General features: G+C 30.5%; 1 protein-coding gene across 1 annotated transcript; it reads left to right on the top strand.

Annotated features, from left to right (window-relative positions):
* Window positions 1–3,839: 3,839 nt before the first annotated feature.
* LOC127737078 (uncharacterized) lies at window positions 3,840–24,959 on the top strand. The gene is made up of 9 exons (XM_052247611.1): window positions 3,840–3,917; window positions 6,537–6,650; window positions 10,258–10,427; window positions 11,058–11,198; window positions 12,968–13,067; window positions 13,662–13,762; window positions 19,331–19,497; window positions 21,845–21,985; window positions 24,853–24,959. Exons 1-9 carry the CDS (start codon window positions 3,840–3,842, stop codon window positions 24,957–24,959), a joined length of 1,119 nt encoding a protein of 372 aa, XP_052103571.1.
* Window positions 24,960–26,884: the final 1,925 nt, after the last annotated feature.

Genomic DNA, 26,884 nt, shown 5'->3' with positions numbered 1-26,884 from the left:
AATTTTACAATTTTAGTAAAATTGTTCAGCTTTTTGCACATCCCCATATGAAGTACAAAATTTAAACCATAATTGATCTTCCATACCAAATTGAATAGCAGCATTAAATGATTTCTCATTTTTCAAATAATATAGATACAATGGATAAGCGTAGATTCTTGAAAAAGAAACCATGAGCCAGGAGGGCGAATGATTTGTTTTTCATGAATCAACGCTTATCCATTGTATCTATTACTTAAACTATTGTGTTGATTTCTTTTCAAAATTAAAGCCTTTTCTTAATTAGAAGGTATTGTAAGTCATGAATATAAATAGCCATGTTATCATGTTCAACGATGCATTAACAAAGTTTACAATTAATTAGTTAGGGAAATACAAATATAACATAACACATCCGTCTTTAAATTATTATGCATCTGAATATTATCCTTAATTTACAAAATAAGACTTATTCGAATTTATTTTTAAGTATATATAATTAGTATGTTACCACAATTTCTAACAAGAACCTTAATTATTGGCACATCACAATGTACTCGCATAGGTATTTGCGATTAAACATTTGTAAAGATAGGTAGTAAAACAGATGAAATCATACTATATAAATATAAAATAAAAATGGATAAATTAAATGTAATCATTTTTTCCAAATACCTGAATTGGCCAATAATAATCCAAAAATAAACGGGAAAACCAGCTATTATTACAAATATATCCACAATAACATACAAAATAAGAAAAACGGAAAAACTAAAGAAATGAGACATCAAAAAGAATACAGGGATTCGAACCTTAACCGACAAGTCTCTATCTTTAACTTGAATCTTAACCATGTTAACCTAGCGGCTACCGACTTACACTATACGATTGCCTAAATATGTATATATAAAGGTACAAGCCCTGTGTGTCCGTTGTACCGATGAGTATCTTATGTTCATTTATATATATAAAATAGACATCCACATGCAACCCATTGGTAGCCGAGAGGTTTCATGGATGTGTTGATGTCAGTCACATATAACAGGTTTGAAGGAAGGGTTCGATTCCCAGTGATGGCATATAAAAATTACAAAAATTAAGTTTTTAAATTAATTCCATTAGTGAACAGAAATCAGTAAATTAGCCAATTCAAACTTAATGAAATTAGGCACACAAAAGAAACAATTGAATATAATTTGGTGAGTCCATTTCAGCGACGGATTTAGGAAGCGTTGATTCTAGAAAAGGAATCCATGGTAAATGAATAGGTTGACGTCACGACAATGGTTTAAGAATTGGGAACTGTTTTCAGCAAAATATATGAAGTGAGTACAAGTTTTGTGTAACCAACTCCTACAGATTTCAACCTAGATCACTGAAACTTCAAAGGAAGATTGCACTTATGATGAAGTTGTTCACCTGCTATTAGGAAACTGTTTGAGGATTATTTTCTTTTTTTTCCAGATTTAACAAGTAATTTTTCAGTAAATTTTACAACCTTCGTGTAATTGCAGCTACATTGTAAACATTCTACATTGATTAATCATAAATATTGCAACCCAGCTTTTTGAGACTTTGACCCATTTTTGTTTATTCAATTACAGGGTATGAAAACTATTATTGAGTGGAAGAAAAACATCATGAGATCTGTCAATCAAGACAGGGCAAGAGTGAAAGTATTAGACACTTTGCAACCAAATGAAGCTTTAATTGAAAGAGACTGGGCAATGAAATTTCTTCCATTACAGTATAGGTAATATATGTTTTATATATATATGTTGTATTAAATTAAATGTATTTTCACTTGAACTGGTGCTAGAGGCCACCTTGAACAGTAATTAAGGTGTGGGCTATAGCCCTCATCCGAAACTCGTTTCCGGAATCATTAATTTTACTTTAAAACTATCAATTGAAGCAGGTTATTTCCATTATTGGCAAGTAGAGCTGCTTTTCAGCAATGAAGCTCAACAAAGGGTCAACAATTTGCTTTGTTTAATCCCTAATGATTTAAAGATAACATTTGGTTTATATATATAGAAATTATTCAGGGTATTTTGACTTTCAACATACTTGTAAACAAAATCGATAATTAAGCTGAAAATAAATTTTGAAAAAGAATAACAAATAGTTTTCTATTTGCCTCTAATTGTTGCTCTGCACTGTAGCAAACCAATATTTCTGACAGCATACTTCACATAAAAAGAATTAATTCATATTCAATTGTAATTTTAATATCAGATTTGGGCTTTCGGAAGTGAGTTTCAAGAAGTCCTATTGCATAACATAACTTGCCTATGTTGATTGATAAATAAATCAAGGCAATAGGCCATTGATTTGTGGTAAACATGGTAAATGTTACAATCGGCTGTGTCTTTTTGATGGCTTCAGTGTGGAACATTGGCAAGGTGTCTGAAATTGTACCACAAGGTTCTATATCACAAAGGGAAGGCTGGGATTGGTTTTGGGTGGTAATTGCCCCAAACAGTCAGGAATGAGGGACAAAAAAGGGCCAAAAACAAGCATTAATCTAGTTTCCAGACAATAACTTGCGTTTAAGTTTATGGAACTCTCTTAAATTGTACATTTTTCCTCAAAAGAAAATAATCTTAAAAATTTCAAAAAAATTTGGAGGGTTTCAAAAAGTTTGGGGAGGATTTTTTTTCAATTTTTTCAAATTTTTCTAGGGATTCATATTTTTTTCTTTAAAGTTTTTTGCAAAATTTTTTTTTTAGGGGGGATTTTTTTTACATTTTTTTGGGGGGGGGGGGAGGTTCATACTTTTTTCTTCAAGATTTTTCAAAATTTTAATTTTTTTCAAAAAGTTTTTATTGGGAGGACACATTTTTTGAGGGACACATTTGTTGGGGGGATTTTTTTTCCCAAATTTTTTTTTTCCTAAAAATTTTCCATTTTTACATTGATTATTTCTGATTTATATTTTAAAGCAACAAATACTGATATGGCAGGAGATACACACCAAACAAGGTGTGTAAATTATTTTCTCTATTTCTGTGGCAATTTAACCCTTTCCAGACCCATTGTATAAAAATATTTAATCAACGTGTGGTTGCCGATGATCTCAGAAGATGATTGGATGAGTTTATGGGTCATAACCTTTATCAGCTCACAGAATGAATCAAAATGTGCTAACAATTGTTTATGAAATTGAGTTATGGTCATTGGACTTAGAAAATTCACTTAAATAATCAGTTTTTCACACTTTTTTCGTCATGCTTGAAGATATTGACTTGATATTTGTTATATAGTTTACACCATGACAAGTTATAGATCAAGTTAGCATTGTGTTCCACTACAATGAATTTTTAACCGGTAGGGGACTATGTATTGCCATGCAATACTCTCAGAATGCTTTTTTTTTATTAAATGTGCTTTTGGTCATTGGCTTTTATTTTATGCTGTTACTTAATTTATTGGACACTTTTATTATCTAATGATTTCTACCAGGGGGTGTTTAAAACTATTATGGTCTCATGAAGAATATATGATATAGTATGGGTAGAATTCATGTACATGCATTTTTTCATGCTTAATAAGTGTTAATGGCTACTTATTATTCTGAACGGTATACCCTCAAGTCCAGTGATTTAGTTCATTTTGTAACAATATGTTGAATTCATAAACAATATTGAATATACATGTGTGTGTGCAGACTCGTACGTCTTTAAAAAAACATCAGAAAAAAGGAGCTTAATATTAAGTGAATTATTGCGAAGCACGTATGGAACAGATATGAACTTTGTGCCGGAGATTGGGGAAATAGGTGACAGCAAGGATTGATTGCCGAGTTTATGAGCTTCAGTCCTTGCTTAGAAGTTGATTTAGAACATTGCATTGACACGATGGCATCAGTTTTGACACCGTTTTCGCCACCAGACTGGAGTAACAGACTGTCACACATTCCTAAATATTTTGTGAGGGTAAGCATCTACAGTATAAAAAAACTTTAAACAAACACAAATCAAGGAGAGACAACTGCTGGTTCAAGGCTAATGCTAGTCCAAATAATTATGACGTCTTGAAAGGCTATTTTATTTTTTTTCTGTGACACCTTATTAAAAATAGCATTTCAAGATGTCATAATTATTTGGACTAGGCTAATGCAGGCGTTTTTAAACGGCAAATTAGTATGTAAATCGTCCAAAATGAAATCATGTAAATATTTTACTTTTACACAATAGATTTATTGCTAGTTATATTGATTAAACTGCATGATATTCTATTTCTGTGTCTTGTATTTTTTTTTTCAATATCAATTTAACTTATTTGAAACTTTCAAAGTCTACATGAATGGTAATTGGAAAATTTAGTTTTATAATAAACTAACATAGGATTCTGCCCTCACACATATAGCAAAACATTAGCTTTAGGGAGAGCTGATTTACTACAAATAATTACAACAGAAATTTATTTTTGATCTTAAAAAGGGGTATCTATAGCTACAATATAGACAAAATATAAAAATATGTTTTTTCTTGTTTCAAACATTTATAAAAGCGGAATATCGAAACATTAATTTGTTAGTAGCAGTCAGTTTGGTTCAGTTTGAACAAGATAAGCTAAAAAATATTGCAAATGTATTATTTGCTTGTATTAGTCAACTCATTTGAATTCGTATTCATGCGTCCTTTAATTAAACCCTAAGCTGGAGCATGTGGAGAAGAGTTACCCATTGGCTAAGCATGTAATTAGTCCCCTACCGACGTAGTCGAAGGGGACTTTAGGTTTACACTCTGTCCATCTGTCTGTCTGTCTGTCTGTCTGTCCATCCGTCAGTCAGTTTTCCACACTTTTTTTCATCATGCTTGAAGATATTGATTTGATATTTGGTGTATTGTTTTATCATGACAAGTTACAGATCAAGTTCGAATTTTGTTTATGTCTGATGATTTTGTGCAGAGTTATGGTTCGTGGTTAGAAAATTCACTCAAATAATTAGTTGTCCGCACCTTTTTGTGTCATACTTTAAAATATTGATTTGATGATTGGTATATACATGATAGAGTTTTATCATGACAAGTTACAGATCAAGTTCGAATTTTGTTCCGGTCTAATGATTTTGTGCAGAGTTATGGTCCTTGGACTTAGAAACTTCACTGAAATAATCAATTTTCCACATTTTATTTCGTCATGCTTGAAGATATTGACTTGATATTTGTTATATAGTTTACACCATGACAATTTATAGATCAAGTTAGCATTTTGTTCCAGTACAATGAATTTTTAACTGGTAGGGGACTATGTATTGCCAGGCAATACTCACAGAAGGCTTGTTAAAAAGAAAAAATGTCAACATTGAAAAAATTGAAACAGGTAGCCAACAAGAAGAATCATTTCTTTAACTGATTTGGCCCACACAAAAAAGCATTCTTTTACAGGTAATACAATGATTTCCATATTTTTTAATCTATGACATGAAATCAAACAGACCTAGTCAGTTAATGTTTACACGTGCCTGCCTGTCTATTTATATTTATATTTATGTTTATATCAGGTGATATGACCATCAACAGTCTTGAGAAGACATCTTACGGTTAAAATAATAGGTGTCTAGTCAAAAATACGCAAGAAATGCTAATACATTAAAATAATCACGTCATTGTTAACTGTTTCTTTTGGACTTTTTGTAAATTGGATAAAGTCACATTTTAGTGTGGTATATAAATCAAATATAAGAAATTGAGTCAAATTGATGAACATGAATTTGACAGGTAATCCTCTAAGGACATATGGTCAATTACAATAATTAGTCCCCTACCGACAAAGTCGAAGGGGACTTAAGGTTTGCACTCCGTCCGTCTGTCTGTCTGTCCATCTGTCAGTCCGGCAAATCAGTTTTCCAGACTTTTTTTCTTCGTGCTTGAAGATATTGATTTGATATTTGGTTTATTGATTTATCATGAAAAGTTACAGGTCAAGTTCAATTTTCACGATTTTAGCTTTTCTCTTTGTTCAGTTAAAGCCCTTTCCCTAGAATTATCTTTTTGATTAAATACTTATTAATTAGTAGATTTCTGTTCAAAGGGAAATAACTCATTTTTTAAAAGATTTTTAAAAGACAAAATGACATTTTGGATTTGTTTCCTTTTCTTTGGTAAATTGTTTGAAGAATTTAGTTTTAGGTTTGTTTGTCATTCTTGAAGATATTGATTTGATAATTAGTATATAGTTTTATCATGACAAGTTACAGATCAAGTTCGAATTTTGTTCCAGTCTGATAATGTTGTGCATCGTTATGGTCTTTGGACATAGAGAATTCACTTAAATAATCACTTTTCAACAGTTTTTTTCGTCATCCTTGAAGATTTTGACTTGATATTTTTATGAAGTCTACACCATGACAAGTTATAGATCAAGTTAGAATTTCGTTCCATTACAATGAATTTGTAACCCGTAGGGGACTATGTATTGCCATGCATGTTAATTCATAATCCTTATTTTTATTTTGCTCCATCCAGATGTTGCCAGACTTTTGGGTAAAACCAAGAATTTTGAATTTTGTTGAAAACACAAAAAGATGACTTTCAAATCTTTTACAGCTTGGTAATATGAATACACCAATCCATGAGTGGAAACTTCCAAATGTACCAAGTGGTTTTAAAGTTTACATCAAGAGAGATGATATGACTGGGTCAACATTGTCAGGTAATAAGGTGTGTTGATATTGTTACCTTTTAGCTCATCCGGACATAGCCTATAATTGCTTACATCCACTTTATTTGAACTTTGGTGGATAGTCGTCTCACTGGCAATCATACCACATCTCCTTATTTTTATATTGAACTTTTGCATATATTTTGATACAAAAGTAAGGACATGTAGTATGATTTTCAATGAGACAACAATCAACACCATCAACCTAAGACCAAACTGCAAAGATGTAACTCTATACGTTTCTGTACAGCTTTCAGCAATTAGCAAAACCCATACCTTATCATGCTTAAATGTATGTGTTATAGTAAGCTATATTACATTTTGATTACACAACATAGCAATTTTAAATACAAAACAATTCGAAGCATAAAAAATGGCCTGATTTAAGCTAATATTTTTTACAGTATACATATAACACGAATGACAGAGGGCAACCACTGGGCAACTGCCTTGGGACATGCACATAAAAATGAGGTTACATTAAAAGGTTTATGAGAGCTCAAATGTCCTAAACAAGGATAGTAGTGTAACAGCACAAGATTAGAAATAACTCTAAAATTCAGATGCAACCGGCTTGACTCATCAGATTGGTACTTATCACAAATTAAAAAAGACACAAAGTACTGATTTAAGAGTACTCACAGTTACTGCAACTAGTTCCAAACCCAACTTCAAGACTAAAATTGAGAGTACAATTATGGTTCCTAGTAATAGAATTTAAAAATATTATTTTGTTTTAAACCAGTGAACCGGAATTGAAACAAGCATGGAAACTATTGTAAGTTTAAATTTCAAGATTATTTCAAACGACCTGGCAGCTGAAGAATAGGACCATCTTTAATTTAAAAAAAACAACAGTAAAATAGGCATAGTTGTTCTCTGTTGAATGATTCACACCTTGCCTAGCATCTGGAGGGTTTACATACCTTACAAATGGTTTCCAATTACATTTATGAGGTATGTTCCAGTTTGGCTGCATTTGACCACACATTTTACAGCTCTGACTTGAATTCATGTGTGTCCCCTTCAGAAATAAGATTATTTTACAGGTGCATTAGTTTTCTTTTGGCGTCAATTTACACATTTTGTTTTCAATGTTGCACTGGTCAACTTATAACTTGCTTCTCCATTTTTACCTTGAAAGTTGGCCATTTTATATGTTTTATTCCTTTCAATATAACTTCATTAAACATGTTAAATGCTCATTACAACATGTTATAATATAGCAAGATGTAGTTTTAAAATACAGGAATTTGGTATTTAATTAAATTTTTACTTTGACTCTAACTCTCTATATCATATCCATGTTTGTGTCCATAGTGATATGAGTAATTTTTTCAATGATTATAACTGATATACAATAAAACCAATAATAACAAGTTGCTTTCTTTAAAAAAAGAAATGCGTTCGTGAACCTTAATGCCTGTTTGGTATATAAGATCAGATATTTGTTATATAAAGATGCATGCTTTTACCTCATTTTTTTTATATAAGATGTAGAAAAACTGACAAGGATTCTTATTGTTACTGCTGTTCAATGTTAAGCATAACTTTCTTGTTAAAGAAATCATTTCTCTCTCTCCCATCCCTTTCTCTTCCGATATATAACATTACAACATGCTAAATAGGAGGCAACCACTGTATGTTCCATTCTAAGGTGCTGTTTTGGAAATTAGAGGTAGCTTCCTGGCTTAAGTCGACATGTAAATAACAGTGCCAATTCAGTATATCTCATGTCCAGTAAGCAATTTAAAAATCCTGTTTTTGCAATCGCATATCTGTTGAATACGGATATTGATTTTAAGAAAAATAATTTTTTACTAAGTTGTGCATTTTTTTTATTATGAATACACACGTTTTTTTGTATCGCCTAGTTTGTAAAGATATCGTCCTATTTTGTCATCAAAAACGCTCTAGGACTCTGTCAACTAGACCCTAAAAATTCGCTCATGAATACAGATTGCCTCAACTTCTTGAAAACAAATTGATGGAATTTCCAGAAACTTTCACTGATTCTTTTTAAGGTGGGACATGAAGTTGTGCACCTGCTACTTCAACTTTTAGTCTGATTTTGTGTGTGTGTGTGTGTGTGTGTGTGTCGGGGAGGGGGGGTCACATACAACAAAGAATATCACTCAGTGTATCGGTAAATAGTTTCATATCTATAGAATTATTTTAAGGACTCAAACGCATATTCATTTATGAACTGTTTCGATATGACATATAATTTATGCATTTAACACACCTAAAACCTTAAGGTGCCTTTAAATTTGCTCGTAATTTCCAGGGTTAACTTGCATTTTTAAATAAGATTATAATGGTTCCCTTATATAAAATTAAAAAAAGGAAGATGTGGTATGATTGCCAATCAGACAACTCTCCACCAGAGACCAAATGAGTTAGAGGTTAACAACTATATGTCACCGTACGGCCTTCAAAACTTAGCAAACCCCATACCGCATAGTAAGCTATAAAAGGCCCCGAAATGACAAATATAAAACAATTCATATGAGAAAACTAACTGCTTGATATCACCGAGTTGTCTTGTTTCCTTATTTATATTTTTATAACAATGTAGAGCCTTAATTGCTATAAATAGAAATTCATTATCTTATCTCTGACTGTATATATCATCACTCTGTCTCTATAAAAGACATTCATTATTTTATCTCTGACCCTGTATTAGTATTTCACCACTGCTATTGCATATGCATAATATCCGACATCACAGACATCACGCCCAAACATTTAATTATTCTTTCAGAATCGGAACCATGACGCTAAAAATATTTTTATAACTTTAAAAAAATAGACAACGATAGAACGTTTCGTTGTAGCATCTTATATCTGCATTGATTCTAAGGTTCAGTTTGTTTTTCTTTATTATGTTTAATTTATTTTCTATTTATTTTAATTTGGATTTTGATAACGATTAAGGATATTGTGTTCCAATATTTTACCAATTAAAGTAATGGACTTCAAATAATAATTCTATTTTTGCTATTTTAATTAAAATAGAAACAATTTTAGAAACTCCTTGTTTGTTCGCATCTTTCCTGGATGTAGAATTTTAATTGCTGCTTAAACGGACTTTGCTCTTTTTAAATAACGTAGAAATTGCTCAGTTTTAAAATGTTAAAAATGCCCTATCCATTGACGGTCACTTAATCGCCAATTTGAACACAGCTTGTATTTCAGAAAACTTAGCATATCATGCATATGCGACTCTAATATAATTCACTACTGATGTAGAATATCAATCAGCCTCGATTAACACTTATCTCTATAGCAACTGTAAAACGCTAATACATATTCATTCGATCAATTAATTACCTATTACGCAGGCGGCCATAGAAAAGAACAGATGTATTCCGAAAAGATAGTAGGCATTTTCGATATTCCGAAAGACTACAAAAACAACCTATATATATGCGTGAACCCTCGAATGAATTTGATCAAATTCAAAAATGATGATGATAGTTTCTTCATAAGATGTGAAGAAATGGGCTAAATTAAAACCTGTTAAACATGTTAAAAAAAAACAATTTATAAATATATACTTGTAAAATTTAGAGTGGGACCAAATTATCAGTGACTTCATTTCAGGTCAGAAAACTAGAGTTTTTATTTGCCGATGCCATTGACAAAGGCTGTAAGAATGTAATCACGTGTGGTTATATTCAGTCTAATTTTGCCAGGTCTGCAGCAATAGCTGCAGCACAGCTTGGGTTGAATTGTCATCTTCTGTTAGCAAGTCCAGAAGTGGTAAGATGTTTGTATTTACCAGAATAAGTGTATATATCGAGAGAGAGAGAGAAAACAACATATAAATGGAGAATGCTGATTAATAAGGCCTATCAAGGGGAATGTTTTGTCTCTCAGACCTTCCCTGAGTTATATACATGATATAAAAGTATTTTCATTACGTTTTCTTAAAATTCTATATATATACTAGTGGACAGCGAAGGTTTAAAAAGAATAAAGGTAGATAAGCATGGCTTGGAAAAAATATAGGGATCAACCTTATGTAGACAATAAATGTTTAATTATGGACGTGTGTTTTACAATACTGAATTTAAAATGAAAAAAGCCCTCAAAAAACAAACAAAGGAAAAATTCAAATTAAAATAAACAATACTGGTACACATCAAAATGAAGTATTACATCCATAATTTCATAATTTCTTAAAATAATCAAGACCTGAAAAAAGTACTGCAAACTTGATTTTTAGGAATGTTTTTTCTCATTGACTAAAAAACATTCATAATATCTCCCACCCCAACTATATGATTAGACTTTTCCAAGAAAAGAATTAAACCCGTGATTGTCAAATAATTTCTTTGACAGCCTTATACCATGGAATCAAAAGAAACTAAGACTGGTAAACTTTATTACAAAGATTGCAGTGCCAACATAACGTTTGAAGGAAATGTTTTATTGGACAAAATGAGTGGCGCAAGTATCTATTTAATATCAAACATGTTAAAGTCGAGCAACTATGCGACAGACATAAAACCAAGAATGGAAAAACTAGCAGCACATATCAAGTAAGTATGTAATTTATATGTTTTTCGTAATCAATTCTCTTCATACGATACACGCTGTGAGTTTACACATTTGGATAATTTAAGCCATATGCTTCTCCAATTTTAACTAAAAGATGAAAATCTTTCATATAAATGAATGGCTAATTTCAGTTATAAAACATATGCTCATATACTTTCTTTTAACCGAAAAATCCTTTATTTTATTCAAATCTTCAGGTTATGTTCTGCTATTGAATTATGTTCTTCCCATACTCATGTTTCTCTAATTCTATGATTTTTTCTGTATGTAGTGACTTTAATATGACACCTTACGTAAGAAATTGAACAATCACACTGCACAAGTCAAAGTTTGAAGGAGAAAATGTAATAGAAGAAAAAGTTAGCAAACGTAGGAAGGTAGTATTAACAGATTGTGAATGAATCTGTTAATACACCAAACCATTGAACAACTGTTATGCCAACACCAAGTTTACAAATGGAAACACATTGATGATTAAAGAAAAACCCATCGCTTTATCATCTCACTTATACACATGTTTACAGTGCTCAATATCAATGATTCTGTGTTGATTGTTAATCTAGGTTACAATCAGTAAACTTCTGAAACAAAACCCAACAATTATTTCCAAATAGAAATTTTTACGGAGATCCATTTAAATCAGTTGAACAGACAAATTTATGTTAACCTTATACTTTTGTCAGTAGTATAATTTGCTCAGACTTTTTTCAAGTAGCATTATCAATTTAAAATTGTCCATTTATAAATTTTTTAAGATTTCAACTTCCTCAGGCAAAGTTGACCCTAGATGATTTTTGATATTTTTTAGGTCCTTTTTGGTTATATAGCTCTTCAATGGTTTTGGTTCTTATACATTCTTGGCTTTCAAATATTAGGCTTTGAGTGTTCCTGATGAAGTTAAATCCAGAGATCGCTTTGTACACCTGAAATTTCAAACGTAATGTTTTCATTTTTTTATTTAAAATGTTACGATATAACTGTCAATTATCCTTTTTTCAATTAAGGTAGATCGGTTGTTTTTTTCTGAGCATCCCGTCTATTCCAAAAATACTCTTTTCGTTTAAAAATATTTACCAAGTATCATTCAATATACAACAGAACATCTAAAACTTGAAATTTAAAGATTAAATTATCAAAATATTAAGTGTCGACAAGTGTATTTAAAATTTTCATAAAAAAAACCTTTTAAAATCAAGGGCTGAAAATTGTATTAAATTTGATTGGACAATTTGTGTTTTTTGGATTTATCAACAAAATAAGGCCCATGACCCCCTATTTTTATTGCATATATTGGAAGAATTCTAACGTATAATGTTTTCTCAATATGAAAAAAAATAAGTTTCCCCAATATAAATTATGTAAAATAACTGTAATTTTGTTTATTTTTCTGCATTTTAAGAAAAAAACCAGGTATGTGACCCCCAGTGAGTACATTGACCAAGAAGTTATGAAGTTTAAGTAAAAATCTATTGTCCAACATTTAGACACTCCAGATACCTTAATCTATTATTGATTTAATTGTCCCTATCATAAAGACTCTGTGGTATTGAACAACTCCAAAAGCCTGGGGCAAATGAAATTAGAAACTGGAAAATTCATCATCGGAAGTTCATCTTTACAAACATTTGTACAAACAGACTATTGTTATTGATATTTTATTAGTATATATGTTAAACATAAAAATAACAGTAAAATTACTTTGGAAATTATGTTTGGAGTTAACTCCCATTGACAGTTATATCTTTTATAGGAAGGAAACAGGAGAAGATTCTTATTTGTTACCGGGTGGTGGATCTAATGTTGTTGGATTATATGGTTATATAGCAGCATTCCAAGAAATGATTTCTCAGGTATTAAAATATCTAATATATGTTCAGTATTCCTGCCAAAAATTAGTTGGGCATTAACATATGACACAAGAAAAATGGTTTATTTTATACAGTATCAATCTTTAACATATACCAATAATTATCTTTTTGATATAGTTTGGTCCTTTAAAGTTTTCTAGTTTTTGAAAAGCTGTATAATTATAAGAACATATGTGAGTGGTATTACTACTAATATAAATAAGGAATGTGGTATGATTGCTACGTGACAACTTTCCACAGAGACCAATTAATTTGGATGTTAGCAACTATAGGTCACTGTATGGCCTTCAACAATAAGAGACAATTATCAGTTGAAGACCAAAGGATGAAAAAATAAAAACATACATATCTTCTTTAATGGCAGAGTCCAGGTTAATTCCTTTAACATAATTAATGGTATGATCTCACAATTTTTTGAAATTATGGGCCATGTAAAACTTTCAATCTGTATCTTAAATACTCCCATTTTTAGAAAATAATGTGCAGGCGGGGTTTGTATTTGATTTTTATTTTGTGAAAATGAATTGCCAAATAAATAGGAACTCTGTCCTATTGATACCATTGATAATTATTTAGGGAATTTTAGAAGAGTTTGATGATATTGTGGTTACCTGTGGAACTGGTGGAACAGTGGCTGGACTTTCTATAGCTAACTATCTAAACCAATCAAAACTCAGGTACTGGTATATTTATCTGCTTTAACCAATTAAATTTTAACATATTGGTGATAGGTTCTGCCTGTTGCATCAGAAAAGTTCAATTTACTGTGGAACCTAATAATTTGTTTTTTCTTGTGTATTTTTGTAGAGAAATATGAAACTTTTAGAATCTTCTGTTAGAAGGTCAGCTCAATTGATAAAAATTCAAAACTAATTTGATATTAGATATCCCTTTTTCTGTATTATTTAAACAAATGACAATCCAAGCTTATCTATGCTATGAAGTTCTTGAAACTCATAACAGTTAAAACAAACATTTATAGTTTTCAAAGAGAAAGAACATACTACATTAAAATCAATATTATTCATATACCTAAAGCATGGTCTCTCTGACAATATTCATAGGGTAAAAGAAAGTCAGAATTGCATAGTATGATTAGGAATATCAAACTTATCAAGTGGGAAAGTGGTCTTTGAAATAAATGTAATGCTCTGATAAATATAAAAATGTTTGTGAACTTAGGATTAACTCAGGTTTATATTTATAGGTCTTAATTTAAAGAAAATCATCACTTTTTCTGCTTGTATATGTAGACTCTCTTGCTGTTGCAAGTGGATCAAAATATTTCTCCACCCAAGATAGTTAAGTTTTAGATTTCCAACATTCCAGCATTACGAGCATGACAAATAAAAAAACTAGCTATCAAAAAAGGAAAAATAGTAGAAGTCAGGAGCAAATAGAAGGAGTATTAGTTTCTCGTAAATATTTTTCACTTTCAAGTATTAAAACGCTACCAGATAAGAAATCATGTCATAATAATTTGACATGTAGGTGAATGAAATTATTTTTATTTACCTTGCTGTATAAAGACCCTGAAATATATACTGACAGACTTGAAAAACGGAATTTTTAATTCCCATTTTCAAACATTCAAATTTTGTAAAATAAATGTATAAATATACAATTCATTCATTACTTCATTGTCTAAAATAAGTTTCCAGTTCGAAAGTTGAATTGATGACGTCATTTTTACTGTTCACATTATGTGGTATGCACTGAAACCCTAGTTCTCCTTTTATCAATGTACGTGTCATCGTCGAAGGCAACGACTGCCCGTAACCAACGCCAAAATTATTGTCAGAAAGGTCAACCAATTCTGTTGGGCAATGTTTTGAGTTCTGTTTTGTACCTTCTGATTTTGCCTCTGTCCCAACCGTTACAGTGTGTTCTGGCAATATTGCGGTTTAAACCTTATGCCCTAAATGTTTTTCTGCAGTCGATTCTTTGGCATTTCAGTATATGGGAAACATTTATGGATTTAATATGTCTGCCATGGCATTCAGCGACTTGATTAGCTGTTGACGTTGTGGCCGTAAACATGTCTCGTAAATGACGTTGCGTAATCAAATTATATTGACGTGGCCTTGACACTACATCTTGATCTGGTCATGGATGATCATCAACAATCCTGTCTGCCTGTACCGTTGTTTTGAATTAATTGCTGAAAATTTTTGTCAGCAATACAAAATCAATATCAAAATATTCTGCCTGTCTATAAAAGTATAAAACACTTACAAACAGTTTCAAGACGACTTTCTGACGTAATATTATCTGGCAACAGCACGTTCACATATTCCTGCCTGCAATGTTCTTATGACCAGATTCAGATTTTCATTGCTTAGTCTCGGCAATATGGAGATGCATCATTTTTTTACTGATTTAAGTGTTGGTATGGATTAAAAGAATTGTTTCACAAAGAAAAAACCTTAAAAAACAATCATTTATGGGTTTCAAATTTCGCTTTAAGGAATTCGTGCGACTTCAATAATCTGGTATGTTCAATAACCTCAGCTAAGTCAGGTATTAAATTTTTCTAAACAGAAAGAAGTGTGGTAAGCATGAGGATCAATCATGATTTGGTAAAATAAAAATCACCAAAATGTGTGTTGCGTTTTTAAATTCCGTCAGTTAACAATTCTTATGATAATTGATGTTTATATAAAGGATTATTCATTTAAAGTAGTAATGGGGTTTTCCCTATTGTGTCTCTTTTATCATGTTAGCCTCGTTTTCAACTTAGAATTGGAGATACGTCATTGATGCTTTCAGATTTATAAGCTATGCATATGTAGTCATGATTTATTCATAAAGTATAATTTTATTGGATTTTCTCACTATTGAAATTATGTAGATGGTTTACCTGTGTGTAACAATTTTAATTGGTTTAAAGGTTGCACCAAATCTTATTGTAAATATGAACTTGCTTGCAAAATTTGTAAGAGTAAAACTCATGGCAAAGTTACTTGTCAAAGCTACAAAGGAGGTCAACAACCTAATAATCAAAACCAAGTTAGCGGTAGTAAAATGGTGCCAAAGACATAGCAATACAGCTTCTTAATCTATTAAGTGTGATCAGTTAGAATTTGAATATTGAAATCCCCCTGATAGAATTTTTGTCAATTTACTTTGTAATAGTATAATGTAAGATATGGTATTGATATGTTAGTGTTTGATATTAATATTTCAACTTTTGAAAGTAAAAATGCATTGTCAGTCAGGAGAGATCCAGATTCAGTCACAACTCTAGTTAAAAACGAATTAGAGAAAGGATTTATTCAGGGACCTTTTTTACACCCCCCTTTTCCTGTTTATAGAGTTAGCCCTATTGGTGTTGCAGTACATAAATACTCTTTTAAGAAATGATGAATCTTGGATCTTTCCTCGCCACACAATAGCTGTGATCATGAAAGTGTTAATGATATGATAGACAAAGATTTATGTTCACTTAGTTACATTAAAATTGATGATGCAATTGCAGTACGGTAATTCAAGAATATGGTTTAAACAGTCTGTGTGTCCGACGCGTTCAAACAATTGCCTATATCACCTACACAATGGCATTTATTTAGTTTTAAATGGGACAATTTTTATTATCACTATGTTAGACTTCCTATTGGTTGTGGCTCTAATCCCAAATTATTTGATATGTTGTCAAGTAGTATTTGTTGGATAGCTAGATATAATCATAACATTAATGTAATTTTTCACCTTTTAGATGATTTTTGAACAATTGATAGGCCAACTGATTGTGGAGAAAAAACAATGGCTTTACTTTCTTTAATTTTTAACAAATTGAATATTCCTCTATCTAAGAAAAAGTCAGTTGGTCCTACTTGTGTATTAGAATATTTAGGCATTGTATTAGAAACTGTCAATATGCAAGCTAGATTGCCTCAAGATAAACTGATAAGGATACAGACTTTATAAGTTTAATTTTCAGTAAAAAGCCATGCACTAGAAAAGAACTCGAACAGTTGTTAGGACATTTAATTTTTGCAACTAGAGTTATTCTTACAGAACGCTCTTTTGTTAGTTATTTGTACAGGTTAATGTCATCTGTTAAAGAGAGTTTTCATCATGTCCATTTGAACAAGCAGTACAAAGCTGATTAAATACGTGGTTAAAATTTTTTTCAAAATTGGAATGGCTTCAATTTATTTTGTGAAAAGACTTTAACTAAAGTAGCAGATATGATGCTTTATACAGATGTGATGCTTTATACAGATGCCTCCTCATCTATGGGATTTGGTGGATATTATCACCATAAATTGTTTTGTGACTGTTGGCCTGAATATTTACCATGCATGTCAGACTTTGCTGTCTCAATGGCCTTTTGGAACTTTATTCTATAGCGGTCGCGGCTGTTCTATGGTGTAAGGAGTGGTGTGGTAAAAGGATCCTGTTTTATTGTGACAATTTAGCAACGGTTCACATTATTGCAAAAGGCAGATCAAAGGAAACAAACATTATGAAACTTATAAGAAAACTTACTATGTGTGCTGCAACTAACATCTTTTCTGTGTGAACATTTACCAGGGAAATCTAATGTTATTGCTGATGCCTTATCTCGTTTTCAGATGAGCAAGTTCAGACTGTTATCACCATTAGCACAAGTAAAAGCCACTCCTTGCCCACAGCTTTCAAACATTCTTTTGACAGCTCATTACTTTATACTTTATGGAAATATACATTAGCCGATAGTACAAAATCGCATTATACTACAGGTTATATCTATATAAAAAGTTTTCCTTATTGCAAGGAACCTTTTGGACTACAAATGAAATGCTGCTGGTTTCATAAAAGTTGTTAATGCTATTTGTTGCCTTTTGTGATGAACATAAAAGTTTAAGACACAGTACTATTAAGCTTTATTTGTGTGGTATAAGGTATTTAAACCTACAATACGCAGATTTTAGCCCTTTAAAACAATATGGAAAGCCTTTATTATGCCTACAAACTATTTTAAATGGTTCAAAAAAAGCAGAAAGGTTGTGTTAAAAGATCTAGATTGCCAATTACTATGTCTATAGGGTACAAAATTGTAATGTCATTAAGAAGCAATATTTTAGCCTTTTTACCAATGTTATGTTAGAGGCAGCACGTGTTGTAGCCTTTTTTGCATTTTTCCAATGTGGAGAGTTTACAATACTAAGCAATTTTGAATCAGAAACAGATTTGTGCGTTAGTGATTTAGAGATTTTTGAAGAACATATTTTGTTACATTAGGAAAAATCTAAAATAGATCAGTTTAGACAAGGTGTTACTATACCCCTTTACAAAAGTGGTCACATTATTTGTCTTTATATCGCTTTAAAAAGCTACTTGTCTTTACGAAAAAATACACCAAATATTACATCCGATGCTCTCTTTGTCTCTGATGATGGCAATTCTTTCAGTAGAAACTTCTTTATCAAACATGTTAAAATTATCATAGACAGCTTAGGTCTACAAAGCAAAATTTATAATGGTCATTCTTTCAGAATTGGAGCAGCCACAACTGCACAAGAAGTTCGACTTGAGGACCACTTAATAAAAAAATTAGGCAGGTGGTCATCTGATTGTTATACTCGGTATATCCACACCAGTCCGAGAGTAATTAAACAAGCTCAAAATTAGCTTGTTTCATCAATTCAAGTATCATAATTTATTTGTACTAGCAATAAAAGGAAAAATTAACTTGGGGCTACAGCTGCTATGCATCAGTATTTGGACTTTTCGGTAAAATTGTATATTTTTATCCACAATTTTTGTCTTATCACCCAAGTTATGTGTATATTAATTTTCATTTATATGTCAAAAGGGGGATAACTCTTTATTGTTATTTATGTGTATGCAGCTGTTAGTCCCCAGTTTTTCCAATGTAATATTTCTTTTTAGTCTTAGAATAATATTTTAATATATAGTTTTATTAGCACTGGTTCTTTTATTAAATTAAAACTATTTAACATTAAAAAACTAAACAAGGATACACGTACACTAAACACAATTTTGGATTATCTTAGGAGATGCAAGGTTTGTATCAGCGAGATAGTTTTCTTGGTTACTATAAGTTTAGACATCCTAAATACTGTTTTCAACAATAAACTCTTTATCAAGACTCTCATTAAATTTCGAAGGATAATCATAGTGTTTCTTCAACAATGAGGATGAATATAAATATACATATATTAAAACACAAAAATCAAGTTTTTATTAATTATTTATATATATACATCTTAAGTTACCAAAACTAATTTTTAATACAGAATCCATGCAATATCTATTGGTGATAACAAACAATTATTTATGGGTCACATCAACGACTTATTAAAAGAAGTCGGACTTGGTGATTCGGTTTGTGCTGATGACATAATAGATATTGTTGATGGTTATAAAGGACGTGGGTATGGCTTATCTACTCCTGAAGAACAAGGTTTGTTGGTAAAATTTATATTCAAACTGTAAGACATATTTGTAGTTTGTAGTCATATTTTAAGTGTCAAATGCCTTTGTTCCTAAATAAAATAGAACAAATTGAAACCAGTTCAGTAACCTGCTTTTGTGCTGATTAAATTGTCATTTGCATTATATTTTTAAGCTAGAATTAAGTTTAGTTAGATAAGAATAGTCACCTATTATATTACTTTGTAGTAGGGATATATAATTCTTAATGTAAACCTTCGATGTTCCAATTTCACTGTGCACAATACTAAGGATATGTGTTCCTTCACCAGGTATGCTCAACTTCTCTGAGATTTTTTGAAGATGAACATGAACCAATATAATTTTGTTTGATTAATTTTCCTATCTGTCATCCGTGATGGCTATAGACAACATTATTTCAAAAGTATAGAGAACAGTGTCCTGTTTAGAAGAAAATTTACAATTCTTGCATGTTCTATAATTCATATTAAAAAAAGATGGATAGTTAACAGTGCATAAAGAAGTAAAATCAACAGTACTGAAACTTTTAAACTCTTGAGTTTTTCTCAATTTGTGAAACATTAAGAAAGTATAGAGAAAATGTTCTGTTGAAAGGAAATTTAAAACTCTTGTTCTAAGATAAATCCCTCCTTTTGTTCATATTTAAAAAGGAGATTGAAATTTACTGATAAAAAGTGCGAAACACTTATTTTCAGTGCAATCAAGTACTGAAATTTTTATAGAAGCTATATCTATTTATAGCACATTTCAATAGTATAAAGAGAGAAACTTAAGTTTAAAACTCTTGTTTTACTTAGATAAATCCCTCCTTTTGTTTATATCAAAAAGTAGATTGAAATATACTGATAAAAAGTGCAAAACATTTGTTTATATTGCATAAGGAAGAAAATCAACAGTCTTAAAACTGTGCACTGAAGCTAACTCTTTTTGAACACATTTCTAATATTTGGAAACATACTCAAGTTTTTGTATTCATACATCCCAAATTTTGATTCGTGTCAAACCATATCGATGCTTATTGCAGTAATGAGAATTCTTTTTTCATAATTAAAACAAAGAACCAAATTTAACCGTTTCATTTCATGTTAAACTTTATAGTTAGGAATTAAAAAGGCAACTTTACTAATGTTTTGGGGAGGGGGAATTAAGAATTTTTTTGTTCTGGGGGGGGGGGGGATTATCCTTTTAATCTTCTTTTTTTTAAAGATTAGAATAGTTTTGTTATACAAACAAAATATCAAAGGATATGTACCATTTAAAAATTCTTCTTATTGCTAAGAATAATGGTGAATAGCTTAACTTTTTAACATGAATAGTGAACTAAGACAAAAAGTCAATGTAACTGCAACTTGTCAATAATCTGTTATCAGAAATTATGTACACGTATCGTTGTATGGTTTCTTACTCCAGTATGCAGTTAGAGCTTACAAATGTCTATGATTTTACTTTCATTTCATTTATACAGTGAACGACGTACAGGGCAGAGTAAAGATGTAGAGGTGAAGTTTTACCATGCCCATAAGAGATTCCTTTAAATTCAACTTGTATTATTATTCTTTGCTTTCTTTCTAAAATGATACAGTTCTTTATTTCTTTTTTTTTATTTCTTTTTGTGTCTTATGAAATTTTAAGTTTATAATTTAGATTGTAATACTGAAACTCAGGGCCAATATTCACCACTTACCACCAAGCGATATATTATCAATTGTGGATTTCCTTGTCTGTTATCTGTTTAATTTGGGGTAAATGGTTTTGTAGCGAGTAAAACATCGTTTTTCTTGGCTCTCTCCTTCCATTGAAAACCCACCTACTAATTTTGTTTTGTTTATGAGGCCATAAAAAAGAATATGTGTGTTTGCCCTAACCCTACCTACCCAGAAAATACCTGCCTACTCAAAATCTTTTATTGTCCTGATGTGAAATATTTTTTTTAATCAGATAGGCATGAAGACTAAAAAACATCTGACACTTCAATTTCTCTTTGCCGAAAAAAAAGAAAATGCCTACCTACCTACCCACTGTCTCTACCTCTGGGTAGCGTTTGGGCAAACCAAAATATTTTTAAGTGTGGCCTGATTTTGTGAGTTTGTTTTGCTTTTGCATTTTCAAAATTTGGAGAATTCAGCAAAGGTTTACTTGTTATATTTATTATGGAAAATGCAAGGTCCTACTTGTATTTAAATTTAATCATTGATCTGGAAAAAATAGATGAATTACAGATAGCCTCAGAATATGATTTTTTACAAACCATGAAATGTGATTTTCATTGCAAGTCCTTGCCAAAACAGCCTCTGTTTCTCTGGTCATTTATTTTATAGTAAAATTGTCTTTTTCAGAATTTATTCAGTCAGTGAGTGAAAATACTGGAATTATATTAGATCCTTGTTATACTGGTAAAGCAGCAAATGGGCTAGTGCAAGAACTAACATCAAATCCAGATAGGTTCCAAGGAAACAGAATTTTATTTATACATACAGGTAAATACATGACACCAATTTCCACAAATAATAACAAACATTTAGATATTACAGAGGACAACTTCCTGACTGGCATATTTGAACTGACATATTTTTGAAATTAATAAAATTTATCATGTGGTTATGTATAGAAAATATATACATTTATAAGGCTATATGATAGAAGTTGATTGTTAGTGTATTCGTTATTACATTAGATCTTCAGCCTCTTATTTAACTTTATTGGAAATTTGTACATTTTCTCTTTGATCCTACTGTTAATATTTTATTAGATCATGGACTTGATACTCTAAAATATTCGGCAATGACGTCATGTATCAGTGCAGCAACGTCACATGTTTATGTCCATCCGCGTCAATTTATCAATGAAATACACGCGAATTCATTCATATAAACGAAACCGCTATCTAAACATTTTGTATGCGTAAATAGCTTTACTTTTACTAACTATTTCGTTTTATGTCATAGTCTCATCCAAAAAAAAAAACCATGTTTTTAGGCAAATTGTCAATAAAAAGAATGCTGGCATTTTATATTTTGATACTCACTTCATCAGCACGAATATCAGCTCGCCCACAACGAATATCAGCTCGCCCTTATGGGCTCGCTTGATATTCTTGCTGATAAAGTCAGTATCAAAAACAAAAATGCCAGTATTCTATATGTATTACGCTGTGGCATATGAAAATAACTCTTTATAAATTTGGGGTGTCTAAAATGCCTTTCCAGATTTACCTTCATCAAGAACGTTCAAACCTAAATGCTTGAATACTATGTAAAAATATGTAGAAAAGTTAGGAGCTACATGGCCAAAATGAACCTTAAAAGATTTGCAAAAGCCATCTAAGATGAACTTTGCCTGAGGGAGTTCGAACCTTAGTTTCCTAATATTTTTTTGATTTAAATATCTCCGATTTGGTATACAGTTAATGAGACATTTCCAAAATAAATATTGTGGTAAATCAGTATTATATAATCACTTCCATTCTCTTGTATAGTATAATACATTTTTTTTTAAACATATAGTTTTATGACATATATATTTTTATTGTGACACTGGTTTTAGTGCTGCATATATTCCTCTGAAACTGATTATGGTACATTTATATCATTGATATTTCACTGCTGTAATATAATCAGACATTATGACCGTTATCTTATATTTAATTGTCCTTCGATACTTTTTATGTTGAGATTTTTTTCTAATACCCAGTATATGGCATTTCTGTTGATATTTTACCCCTACAATTTTCTAGAATTCTATCAGAGTTCTCACATTCCTCACATTATTGTTGACTCGATTTGTAATATCAAACTTAATTTTATGTTATTATAAAAGACTGCCATTTTAATTATAAGTTTCCTATTTTTATATAAATTATAGTTGTATTGATTCATTTAGAAGTGTAAATGTTATGATGCTGTCCTGCTATTCCTACATTTTGAAAATAAAACATACTCTTTCTATTCCTACCAACAAAGTACAATAGCTGTTGTTATAAGGTAATTTGTCGTTTTAGCAATTTAGATTTAACTGATGTACAGGTGAATAAGTGCAAGAAAAAACACCCTTTTTTACTTATGAAGAATTATGATTATAAAGATAAAAATATGATATAGAAAATTAGATAAGGAAATTTACTTTGAATTTATATAAAAGGATATTCCGAATATCTCAAATATGAAAAGTAACGAAGAAGAAAAGGCTTAAGGAAGTTTGCTCCACTTGTTTTTGAATTTTTGCCAGATTTTCGAAATCCTCTGGTTTTATCCATGTAGTGCCATTAAAAAATGTTGCCCGCTAACCCCTACTTTTCCTTTCATAATCTTATTACATATAGTTTCAAAAGCCATATTTGAAAATCTTATAAAATCCTTGTTATTTTTTCATAGTTTTTGAAAGAAAAATGGTACCAATGTTAAATGTATGAAAAATCTAGAGAGAATTATTTCTCGTCAAATTTTAAATGGCTTATATCTTGAAAACGGACCCGTAATTTTTTTCTGCTTATTAAGTTCCTTTATTTATATACTATCAATTTATAACAATCTTTTAAAAAGCTTGTTATTTTGAAACAGAGTAGCGAACATCCTTAATACAGAAATGAAAAATTCAAATTTAAATCTACATATCACACTTATAGTTTAAAATTTGAACCTTCATCTTATTAGATAGCCTTTAATCAGGGATAAATGTTACAAAAACAGTATAAGGTATAAGTATAGATAGGACGAATTCATGTATTAGTCACAGATCACAATGACTTTATATAGACTGATTTTGTGATAAATTCTGATATATTCAGTATTTTGTTAATTTTCTAATGGTTCATGTAACAAGCTTTGTGTAGAACTTAAATTCTTGTTTTATATGCATACGATTTAATGATAAATTCTCATATCTAAACCTATCATATTTGTCTAGTAATTTTTCTTTCATGTGAAGTATAATATTTTTTATTGTAGTGCTTAAATTGTGTTAGCAAACTATTTTTTAGGGACAAATTCGTTTTGATTTATTTTTATTGGAATCACTCAATGACAAAGACGTTTCATTACACCAGGAAATAAACACAACAGGTTTGAAAAATGAGACATGAACATGCATTTGTTAGAACTTTTTTTTAACATTTTCTACTATTAATATTTTCGAATTGGACATTGATGAAAACTCAAGAAGTTTTTAATCTGATTTAATCCATTGTTTATTCAAGCATTCCTTCTATTCCTACATGGATTTCTTACAAATGACATACCAGATTTTAAAATGTAGGAATAGCAGAAATAAACCGTTATGACTTTATTTGGTTTTATTTTCTAATTTACTACGATAACATGTCAAGGTTTTGACAAAAATTCTGTTACAGGTGGAATTTTTGGTTTATTTGATGGAAAGATGGATTCCTATTTAAGGCAGAGAAAACATCCAGAACCTGTGGTTTTATGGAAAGATTTGGATGACTTATCAATATAGATTTATTGAAAATAATAGACACCGGTATTATAATAAAATATGATTATTTGATGATCACTGTGATAATTTTTTAATGATTTTTTTACATAAAGATAAATGTTTTATTGTCTGTATTGCTTGGGCCTTTGCAATGTCTTTATCAAGGCTTTTTTGTAGCAATTTCATTTCAAATGCCTGGCATCAATGCATAATTTATAAAGTTAAAAGAATGTACTGCCATAAGTTGAGGGTAAAGATAATGAACACATTGCATTAGGTTTGAGGTTTTATGTGTTAAAAAAAATATCATACATAAAAAATATGAAATGCGTTTTGTTAAAATATACTTTTTCACATTTTTGGTCTTTTGGAAAATGTTGTTTGTGCTGTATTAAGACCCCTCTACGAAGAAATTTGTTTTGCATGCACACGTAAAAAAATTGCGGTTTTTATCCAACGCAATCATAGGTTTGAACGTTGTTTTCAATTTAGACTTGTTTATATTTTTTCGTTTGGGCTTGTATTATATTTGCCTCCGGGTTTATATGATCCGTTCATCCTATTTCGACTCTTCAAAATTTAAGAGTCTATCCTAAATTGAGGTAAATTATATGGCCTTTCAAATACCGTTTCGATTCCTAACATCACTGAAGAGACATTAATAGTCGAAATCCGGATATGGTGTACTAATGTTTGCACCTTTTGTTTGCTGTAAACCATCTTTTGCGCAAGTTTAATTTATTGTTTTCTGTTTGGTATTAAATTAATGGTTAAGATCCATTTTGTTACATCTGGTGATCCGTTTATTTGGCAATCGCCAATGGGAGTCATCAAGGTTTAAGAACATCCATTGTTCGACCTGCTAGTCAAATGCGTTTTGTTAAAATATACTTTTTCACTTTTTTGGTCTTTTAGAAAATGTTGTTTGTGCTGTATTTAGACCCTTCTACCAAGAAATATTGTTTTGCAGTTTTTATCCTACGCAATCATAGGTTTGAACGTTGTTTTCAATTTAGACTTGTTTATACATAAAAAAATATATATTTCTATTAGTGTGGTTTATTTAAAAGTATGCAGAAACTTAATAAATCTAGAAATTTTATACTGTTGATTGCTGCTGATGGAATTTTAAATGGAAATTACTAAAATAAAAGAATTATTCGTTTTGATAGTATTCAAAAACAAGGAGAAGGTTTAAGATGACAAAGATCAACAAATCAAATATTCATCTTTTGAATGTACTTTTTTTGCACCCCCTTATAATCTTTTGACATAACAGATTAAAAGTGATTTTTCTGTCTCAAAATAAGGTCAGTTTCTTTTAAGTCCTAGAATATAAATAAGTGTTTTCAGTACAACCCTTTTAAATACCACTTTATTGCCAAGAAGGGTCTGGCAAATTAAAAGTTTCAAAAATAACACATTCTCATTTACCTGTATTGAAAAAAATTGATTATCCAAGAAATTGGCATTATGTTAAACATTATGATATGCCATTTTGTCTATCATCTATAAGCATGCCATAATGAATTAGGTTTGCTTTGACTAATTCTTGAGAATCTTGTAGAAAATGTCAGGATTTATAAATATAAGCTACCTTTTAAGTTTGTCAAATATCATTGTTGCCAATTCGAGATATAAATCTTTATTGATTGATTGATTGATTGATTGATTGATTGATTGATTGCCTTATGTCCTGACAGTGTAAATGGGCTACATTGAGATGAGAACCAAGACTAATATTTAAGGAAATGGGATATGGATCCTAGTCTAATATGAAGAATATGTAATTCTTTGTATGTGCAAGATTATTTTGATTGATTCTGAAAATTTGTATGTATTATTATATATACCATTGTTTAATTTTTTTTTTATTTTCATGTAAGTTTCACTATGTTGATTGTTATTACTTAAGAATTCATTTGTCTTGTGCAAAAATAGTTTTG

Source organism: Mytilus californianus, unplaced genomic scaffold, assembly GCF_021869535.1.
Source record: "Mytilus californianus isolate M0D057914Y unplaced genomic scaffold, xbMytCali1.0.p SCAF_4, whole genome shotgun sequence".
In the NCBI taxonomy this organism is placed as follows: domain Eukaryota; kingdom Metazoa; phylum Mollusca; class Bivalvia; order Mytilida; family Mytilidae; genus Mytilus; species Mytilus californianus.
The sequence above is the reverse complement of the archived record's forward strand: the minus strand, read 5'-3'. Positions and strand labels throughout refer to the sequence as shown.